The sequence below is a fragment of the Dicentrarchus labrax genome, unplaced genomic scaffold (genome assembly GCF_905237075.1).
Source record: "Dicentrarchus labrax unplaced genomic scaffold, dlabrax2021, whole genome shotgun sequence".
Taxonomy (NCBI): Eukaryota; Metazoa; Chordata; class Actinopteri; family Moronidae; genus Dicentrarchus; species Dicentrarchus labrax.
This window is the reverse complement of record NW_026136719.1, coordinates 36,527,754-36,537,852: the sequence shown is the minus strand read 5'-3', so window position 1 is coordinate 36,537,852 and position 10,099 is coordinate 36,527,754. Positions and strand designations below refer to the sequence as shown.

At 40.6% G+C, this 10,099-nt stretch overlaps 1 protein-coding gene across 1 annotated transcript; it reads left to right on the top strand.

Annotated features, from left to right (window-relative positions):
* Positions 1-692: 692 nt before the first annotated feature.
* Positions 693-4,387, top strand: LOC127351247 (uncharacterized). Its single transcript, XM_051378584.1, has 10 exons — positions 693-1,396; positions 1,529-1,748; positions 1,861-2,135; positions 2,274-2,451; positions 2,572-2,648; positions 2,747-2,927; positions 3,152-3,400; positions 3,477-3,648; positions 3,766-3,914; positions 4,042-4,387. Exons 3-10 carry the CDS (start codon positions 1,965-1,967, stop codon positions 4,182-4,184), a joined length of 1,320 nt encoding a protein of 439 aa, XP_051234544.1. The 5' UTR covers positions 693-1,396; positions 1,529-1,748; positions 1,861-1,964; the 3' UTR covers positions 4,185-4,387.
* The last annotated feature ends 5,712 nt before the right edge of the window (positions 4,388-10,099 follow it).

The window sequence follows — 10,099 nt, the reverse complement described above, 5'->3', positions numbered from 1 at the left end:
TCTGCAGTCACCACAGCTTGTAGCCATGCTCTGGGACATGGCAGATGTGAACGCATCTGCACTCGTCTGCAGCCCCTGGGTCTCATTAGCACCACGGCCAGGCTAACAGCACCTAGCATCATTTCCCTTCACATTAGATATCTGACATATGTCACACACAAATACATGGGGATGTTGTTGGTTTATTATTCAGAACCCCAAAGAGATTTCTCCCTTATTGGAAGCCCTTTTTTGTATAAAAAGCTAAAACATGTTTATGATAAAATGTGCGGAAATGTATTGTCAGTAACCATTATTTGCTATGGTTCCATTTTCTAAGCAGGCCTACATGAAATATGCAATTTCCGACCACACCTCTGCAGGTTGTAAACAAACAGAGATGCTGCTGGTAACCTCAGAGTGTTAACACATTTCTACCCTCTTGTGCATTGCAGTCTGTTGTTTTCAGTTAGCATTAATCAAAGTTAGTAGAGCCGTGTGAAAACATGTAAAATATTTGATTATCTAGGTGACTAACCATCTTTTGTTTTTACTTGCTTTCATTCTTCAACTATCTGCATCTGCCACTGCTTGCTACGGTTCAAAGTTAAGCATAGTCTCTATTTTCCTAAAACAACAGTAAACTCTCGTAACTGTTACTATGTTTGTGTGTGTCGCTGCTATAATAAGCAGAGACGTAACGTTAACCTCCGACCGAACAAACTGCAGCAATGCAAAAAGTCATTTCATCGGCATGCCTTACCAGCTGTTTCCTTTGTTAAGCTGCACTAGACATGTTAGACAGGGAAGATAGTTAAGTAAGTAACTATGTTACGTTACGATGTAGCGCGGTCGGTACTAAGGATGTGTATTGTCGCCCGCCCCGACACAAAAACCAGAATATAAACAAGGTCCGAGCTAATTCAGAATGGCGGGTACTATAATGTGATATCTCCAGTAAGACTGAGACAGTTCCAGGTATTACTCGACTACTAAGAACTTGCATCGAGGCTAGAACTAACGTCATATATGGCGCACTGTGTTCATCATGGTTGATGATTACTGTCGCACAACACACTTTGGAGAGCTACAGTACAGTGTCTGTTTTAAACTGAACTAGCTGGGCACAATAACAGGACGCTATTGTTCAATGTGAAAAGCTAGTTAGCTAGCAGCTGACAGTCATTGTTAATCTGCGGATAAAATCACAAGAAACAAATAGATCAATCAAGAGACAGTTATTTGCTTTTACTGTATTTTTTGAGTATAAATATCACTGCTCTTTGTGTTTAGGCAAGCACATCTGGACTGCTGGATAGGGTACATCATGTGGCATGCCAGACAGACCCACCAACAACACGCTCATTTGGAACTCAGCTTTCAATGAAGACTCTCCAACCTCATTTCAGAAGTACAGGTTAGTTGACCAAAAGTTACTTCATTCGTTGATGTGATTTCTTCTGTTTGTGTTCTGTTAATGAGTAACAATATGATTGCTTATCATTTTAGAATTCTGCATAAACAATAACATCATCTGTCTGTTTTTAAGGCACACAGAAAACTGTTTCCTGCACTGATGTTGGTGTTGGCACCTCAGCTCTTACATCAACACCTATAAAGAGACCAAGTAAGAGACGTCGCTTGGAACTGGAGGAGGAGGAAGAGGAGAACCCTTTAGAAGGCAGTTCTGTTGACGTAGAGGAGCCACATGATTCAACTTATGACCCTGCAGACTCTGCCACAACCTTGACTGAGTCAGCAGATGTGACGTGAGTTACCTAAACATTTTACTAATCATTTGTGTTACATTCCTCTACTTGTTGTAGCTCTACTAGGACGATCTTTGACTCATTTTCTGTCAATGTTTTGTGTTTATTGCAGAATGGAATCTTCTACCCCTGTCCATAAGACTCCAACTTATATTGTGTATGAGAACTGCCTAATGGAGCTGTTTCAGGTGTGCCCTGTGTCAGCGGGAATGTGACATGCAGAAAAGAAGATTGGGCACGTTTCTCTCTGTAGAACAGCGGTGTCCGCATTGTGAGTTCTACAGAAAGTGGAACAGCCAGCCTCTTGTTGGGAGCACTCCTGCTGGGAACCTGCAGCTCTCCACTGCAGTGTACGCCACTGGTGCCTCTTTCTTTAAGCTTGAAAAGGTATTGTATTTACACTAAACTATGAATAAAGTAATGGAATATAGCATATGATGTAGCTAAATTTATATACACAATGTGTATTTCTGGAAAAGTGATTAACGTGTGGGTGCCTGTCCTGTCTGTTTCTTTCTCCCACAGATCTTCCGGGCAATGCAGTTGAAGATGTTTCAATATGACTCATTTCGAAGGCATGCTCGGATGTACATAGAGCCCGCGATTGTACACATGTGGAAGACGGCACAGACTGCAATGTGGGAGCAGCTCAGTCAGCAGCAGAATGTCGTCCTCGGTGGTGACTTGAGAGCAGACTCACCAGGTATGTAATACTCTGTCAATAATCTTTTTATATATAAACAAATTTACTTGATAATAAATAAAACACACTGATAAATACTATGTAATGTATATATAAAAAATAATTACTTTCATTTTGAAGGACATTGTGCCAAGTTTGGCAGCTACACAATGATGGACATGAGGAGCAACACTGTTATTGATTTACAGCTGGTTCAAGTGAGTGACAGACCATAAATAATCTCTGTTGTAATCTGTTACAGTGTAGCTCTTATCAGCTGAAATAATACATTTTTATCTGCTTTCTTAAATAATAGAGTAATGAGGTTGGTGGAAACTACCACATGGAGAAAGAGTGCCTGAAGAGGAGCCTTGCTCTGTTGGAGGAACGGGGTGTTACTATAGATAGTATTGTGACGGACCGTCACCCCCAAATCCAGAAGTTCCTGAGGGAGGCCGATGTCACGCATTACTACGATGTATGGCACATGGAAAAAGGTATTATTCCGTGTCTTATTTGTCAACATGAGAGGGGAAAAAAGTTTATTTATGATAACTGTAGTTCCTTTGTTGTTACACTGACAGTTATTGATGTGTAGCCTATTATTATTTCAATTTAGACTGTAAGCTATATCATTTCTGCTATGTTAATTCAAAGTAATATGGTGGTTTACTATGTAATTAATATATGTGAAAGACTTTAAAGCTTTTTGTATTATTAGGACTGTCCAAGAAACTGTCGAAGATCTCACAGAACAAGGAGTGTGAGAAACTGAAGAAGTGGCTTCAGAGTATAAAAAACCACATCTACTGGACGGCTGCTTTATCTACATCGGTGCCAGAGAGAACAGCAAAGTGGATGTCCATTCTGAACCACGTCCGGGACATCCACAACCACGAAGAGCCTGTTTTCCCCCAGTGTTTGCATCCAACCCGCACTTCAAGGGACAAGAGCAAATGGTTGACAACAGGTATGTACACATTATCATGTTTAGGCAGTGTCACTCTACGTAATGACATTATTAAACACTTTCTTCTTTTTCACAGGAACACCAGCCTTCTGCAGGATGGAGAAAGTGCTGAGCAACAAGAGGGTCCTCAAAGATGTGGGGAAGCTGAGCCCTCATTACCAAACCTCATCGCTTGAGTCTTTTCACAGCGTCATCCTACGCTTTGCGCCCAAGAATGTAGTCTTTCCTTTTCTTGGAATGCTGTGCAGGTAAAGAGGGGCTTTTTTTATCATTACAATTATTCGTATGCACATACAGCCACACCAAAATAAGCCAGGTATGGAGCTATATGTGTAAATCTTTCTTTTATTATTTTTCCTCCCAAGACTATACCTGGCAGCCCTGCACTTCAATGAAAATGCAGACCGTCCACAGGCAACAACCTCAGCTGGTGAGCCGCTGTTCAGGCTTCATTTTCCAAAGTGGAAGAAAGGAGAATGCACAGCAAAGCCAGTGAAGGAGCAACCAACCTTCCGTAAGTTTTAAACCTTTTATTGAAAATCACACTGAAAAATGAAACTATAAAATATTTGTAAAATAAATAAAATATAAATTAACCAGTGTCTAAAGTAAACACAATATTGTAATTTTTCTTGTTGCAGATTACGTGGATGAAATCTTGGACCTGGTGTTTGAGAAGGTTTTTCCGGACCCTGGTCCATACACAGATGAGGTGTTGAAGATCTCCATTCCTGAGGATCTCACTGCACAGTTCGAAAAGGCCGGACAAGAAGGGAGGTGGTAGACCGCTACGTGACGAGGTTCAGTCAAGGGCCGGTCTGAACCCCACGTAGATGCCTTGAGCGTCGGGGAACTCCGCCCGTATACGCAGCACCACACAGCTGGGCAGTACCACGTGAATTCTTCTGCCCAGAAAGCCCCAACACCAGCTCACAAAGCCCCTATAGGCCAAGTACCTGTAACGGCTGAACAGAGTACAGATATATTTAGTTTTACATTTATATTTAGAAATAATTTATGATAGCCACATTTTTTTGTAAATATTTGTAATACGTATTTTTTGAACAGTTGTTTGCTGTACTTGTATTTATAAAAATAAAACTGTATAAGCTGTTTTTTGTACTTTCAGTGTTTGATATGTGGACATAAACATTATGGTTTGGGTTTGGGGTATCCAAAAGTATGAAAGATAAATTCCTGCACAATATCAAAATGCCAATACAACCATTTATTAGCAGCAAATTGGTGTTGGACCTAGGTTTAAATGTAATAAATTATGTTATTGCAAGTTAGATTTTGTGCAGAAATGAATCTTTTCTAGTGTTTGATATGTAACATTTTAACAATTATCAAACTGCCTTACAAGAAAAGTAAGCAATCTAACAAAGGGGAAAATTGAATTGTTTTTGGAATATTTTTATTACAATTACACAGAATTTTTATGCAAAAAAACCTTACTGTTCTATTCCCCTCAGACGTAAACGCCCATAGTCTGCTCTGTAGATATTTAGTTCCTTCTGCAGTGAGAATGCATTTAAACACACTCTACCATGCAGGAAGGTGGGTTTTGAAGCTGATTTATCCTTTTTATCACCTGTAAATTTGAAAGGGTAAGTGACGTTTGATGACAGATAATATGACTGAATAGTTACATTTTCATTCAACAAGCATCCATGTACTACCTGTGGTACCTCCCTGCAGCAGACATTCTCTGGCTCTGTAGGCATTGTTGTGCAATTCTCACAAGTACACCTAAACCAGAGGCAAAAAAAGGGAAAAGATATCAGTTATAGTTTTTTATTTGAATACGTTGTTAGCAATAACGACAGGTCAGCTTATGCAACGATGTGACGTTATTAGTTGGAATTATTGCATCATGTTGAAACACAGTAACTACGGGTAAACAGGAATTACTATGGGGTATACAGCGCTGGTAGACAGTCGCCCCAACCCCCACTACATCCCCCGTTTCACACCTAGGTTGTAAAATTAGCACACACGCGTGAAAAGTGGCTACAGTGTGTCTGTGGATAGTACATTAACGTTTGATGTCGGACAGAATAATGATGTAACGTTATTACGGCGTAGCTGATAATAAAAAAAAACGAGTGCTATATTCCCACTCGTAGCTGATATTGCGGACTTGTGAAATGTACTCGTGTAACGGGAATAGCATGCTACTTATGTTTACTCAATTAACAGAAATCTAGATTTTTATTAGCAGTGAGTTACACAAACAGCGGTCAGCGGTCGACCGTATTTAGTCAGCGACCGTATTTACCCGACGTACAAACATACACATTTTTAAGAAAAAAGTAAAATAAAGCTCATAACTCGCCATTCAGAAAGGTCTTGTTGCAGTCTACATTGAACAACTTCTTCGCTAGCTCCTTCTTGTTCAGGGTCTGACTCTGGTTCAAACATATAAGGTTGGACCGAAAAGTTCCTTCCAGCTGCCATGTTTCTCCCAGGGTTCACGTTCAACTGTTGTCATGGTAGCGTGAGCGTGCCGACGTCGGCACACCTCCCGGAAGAAGTGGGTGGATTGCCTGTGTCTCATTTGCATTTAAAGAGACAGGCACTCAAAACCGGGCGCTCTGAACAGGGCTGTTTTGGCAGGGTGATTGAACTGCTATTGTGCTTCATCCTTATGGTATTTTGACCAAAGCATGTCACAGACACCAGGGAACTAGATTAACTTGTTGAAATAGGGTATAATATGACTCCTTTAAAATATATTTAGAAGAAAGTCAGATAGTTGAGATGCACTAACCGACAAGCAGACAAACCTGGGTTGTGCTTCCACAAAATAATAAATTCTTTGTAATGTTTTTGGTCTTGTTGCTGTCTGGAGGGAGTTTCTTTCTCCAGTGTTTGTTACACTGGTAACATAAAATATTACATTAATTAAAGCTGCAAGCAGCGTTGAGCGGGACCTCGCACTCCATGCAACTCGGGGCGTGCTGTGGCCGCGTTGCGTGCCGTCGTAACACGTACGTACCACTACATGAAAATCTCAAAATCAGCTCAAAATCGCCACGCAGCGCTTACTGCCTGTTGCCGGTAGGTGGCGCTATCACTATGTCTTAATATTGTCATGTAGACAAGTTCAGGGCGGGACTGTTGTAACACACGTGAAGTTTCATTGAGATTGGACCACGTACGCTGAAGTTATGAGGACGTGTTCAGGGCGAGACTGTTACAGAATATATGAAGTTTACTGGAGATTGGACATTGCACACTGACGTTAGGAGTGCTGTTTTATGGCGAATCTGCTGAATTCGACAAGTCGTCACTGGCACGGTCATTTCACGTAACTCAGCTCAAAATCGCCACGCAGCGCTTACTTCCTGTTGCCAGTAGGTGGCGCTATCACTATGTCTGAATATTGTCATGTACACGTGTTCAGGGGGGGACTGTTATCAAGCATTTGAAGTGTGGAGCCGATTGGACAATGTACACTCAAGTTACTGCGAATTCGTGTTTTGTGGCGGTCCATCAAAATTTCCCACCACCCCACAGACACGCCCCCTCACCACATTCAACACATAGCATCAACAATGTGTTTTGCATTTTATAAGTAAATTTCAGCTGGATCTGATCATCCTGCGAGGAGTAGAACATGAAAGTATAAAACGTGATACTTCCTGTTACCAGTATGTGGCGCTATCACTACAGGTACATTTGAACAGCTGTAGTGTTCTCATGCAGGGTGTTGAAACTCTGACTAAACACCAAGTTAAACCATAGCCAATGAACACAGAGTCGTCGTAAGTTTGACCATTTACTGTCACACAGCATGTTATATGTTCAATAACATGCTGGTGAAAACTGCAAATAAAAGCAATACAAAAATATTTTAACTAAATATTACAACATACACACCTGTATATTTGAATAAAAATGGCTGTCCTGCACTGTAGATACAGTTATCATGGCTAGTAGCATTGCTGTTAGCTTGTATATAATTGTCAATGAAAACTTTTTAAATTAACTTATCAAATTTTTTTTTATGAAATCACTGCTAATATATGAATTTTAACATGTCTAATGTAAAATCCATCAATTTACGGCATTGCCTCTATGATGCTTCAAAGTGGATGCGAACAGATTGTTTTCAGAGCATGCAAAACATGTCTGCCTTCCCTTTCTGCCAGTCAAGATGAACAGGAAGTAACTAACCAGGAAGTGACCAAAGAGGAAGTGACTAAACAGGATGTGACGTCGTAGCATGAAATAAACAGACAATAAAGTTATAAATGTAGAAATAAATTAGTAAACTTAAAAGTAATCATTCACTTCTTGTTTCCAACTAAAATGAAACACCAACAAATTATTTAAAGGAGAAATTTGAAAAAGCCTTGAAAGGCGACACACTGACGTTATGTCATAAAAACATTTTAAAATACGACAAAAGTATAGGGATCTAAAGAAGTGAGCTGCAAACAGTATTTCCAATGTGTGGCTGACCTGCTGGCATCTCAGACCTCATCCGTCCAGGCCTAAATGTGGCTGAATCCTCTCCTGGCCAGTGCAGACTATTCAATTCAATTCAATTCAATTTTATTTGTATAGCGCCAATTCATAACAGAAGTTATCTCAGGACACTTTTCAAATAGAGCAGGTCTAGACCGAACTCTTTAAAACATTAATTACAGAGACCCAACAGTACCACCATGAGCAAGCACTTGGCGACAAGGGCAAGGAAAAACTGCCTGTTAAAAGGCAGAAACCTAGGACAGATCCTCCGGCTCTAGGTGGGTGGCCTCGTCTGTCTCGACCAGTTGGGGTAGAGAGAGAGAGAGAGAGCGAGAGACAGACAGACAGGTGCACAGCAACAACAGTATTGGCAATGGCAATCTAGCAGGACCATGGCAGGAGGCTCCACCAGGATCGACAAGAACCTGCGAGACGAGAAAGCACAAGAACTCCGGGGAAGAAGTGAAGTTAGTAACATGCATTAATGGAACATGAATGAGTGCAGAAAGAGAGAGGAAGGGAGGAGCTCAGTGCACCATGGGAAATCCCCCGATAGTCTAGGCCTATAGCAGCATAACTAAGGGATGGTTCAGGACTCACCTGATCCAGCCCTAACTATAAGCTTTATCAAAGAGGAATGTCTTAAGCCTACTCTTGAATGTGGAGAGGGTGTCTGCCTCCCGAACCACAACTGGAAGCTGGTTCCACAGGAGAGGAGCTTGGTAACTGAAGGCTCTGGCTCCTGTTCTACTTTTAGAGACTATAGGAACCACAAGTAGCCCAGCATTCAGAGAACGTAGTGTTCTAGAGGGGTAATAGGGTACTATGAGCTCTTTAAGGGGCCCTCATGAAGGGGCCTGACCATGAAGAGCTTTATAGGTGAGGAGGAGGATTTTAAATTCTATTCTACATTTTACAGGGAGCCAATACAGAGAAGCTAGTACAGGAGAGATGTGATCTCTTTTTCTAGTTCCTGTCAGTACTCGTGCTGCAGCGTTCTGGATTAATTGGAGCGTTTTAATGGACTTATTGGGGCAACCTGATAATAAAGAGTTGCAGTAATCCAGCCTTGAAGTAACAAATGCATGGATTAGTTTTTCTGCACCTGTCTGTGATAGGATGTGTCTAATTTGTCTAATATTACGTAAATGAAAGAAGGCAGTCCTAGAGGTCTGCTTTATGTGGGAGTTAAATGACAAATCCTGATCAAAGATAACTCCAAGATTCCTGACAGTGGTGCTAGAGGCCAAGTTAATGCCATCTAGAGTAACTATATCTTTAGACCGTGAGTCTCTAAGGTTTTTGGGGCCAAGAACAAGAGTTTAACATCAGAAAATTGCAGGTCATCCAGGATTTTATGTCCTTAAGTCATGTTTGTAATTTAGATAATTGATTCATTTCATTGGGCTTGATTGATAGATATAACTGCGTATCATCTGCATAACAGTGAAAGTTAATGGAGTGATTCCTAATAATGTTGCCTAAAGGGAGCATATATAAAGTAAATAGTATTGGTCCAAGTACAGAACCTTGTGGAACTCCATGACTAACTGTAGTATTTATTGAAGATTCATCGTTAACATGTACAAACTGCGAACGATCTGATAAATATGACTTAAACCAGCTTAGTGCGGTTCCTTTAATGCCAATTTGATGCTCATGTCTCTCTAAAAGAATATTATGGTCAATGGTGTCAAATGCAGCACTAAGATCTAATAATACAAGTACAGAGACAAGTCCATTGTCAGAAGCAGTCAGAAGGTCATTATTAACTTTAACCAGAGCTGTCTCTGTGCTGTGATGAACTCTAAATCCTGACTGAAAATCCTCAAATAAACTATTGTTATGTAGAAATTCACACAACTCTTTGGCGACTACTTTCTCCAGAATCTTAGAGAGGAAGGGGAGGTTAGAAATCGTTCTATAGTTGGCTAAAACCCCTGGGTCAAGAGTGGGCTTTTTAAGAAGGGGTTTAATTATAGCTACTTTAAAGGGCTGTGGTACATATCCTGATAATAAAGAAAGATTAATCATATCCAGTAAAGAAGTGCCAGTTAAGGGAACAACTTCTTTAAGCAGCCTAGTTGGGATCGGGTCTAATAAGGTTGATGGCTTCGATGAAGAAATGATTGAAGTTAACTGATGAAGATCGATAGCAGAAAAACAGTCTAAATATATGTCTAAGTTTACATTGACAGAAGTCCCTGAACTTGGAGAGCC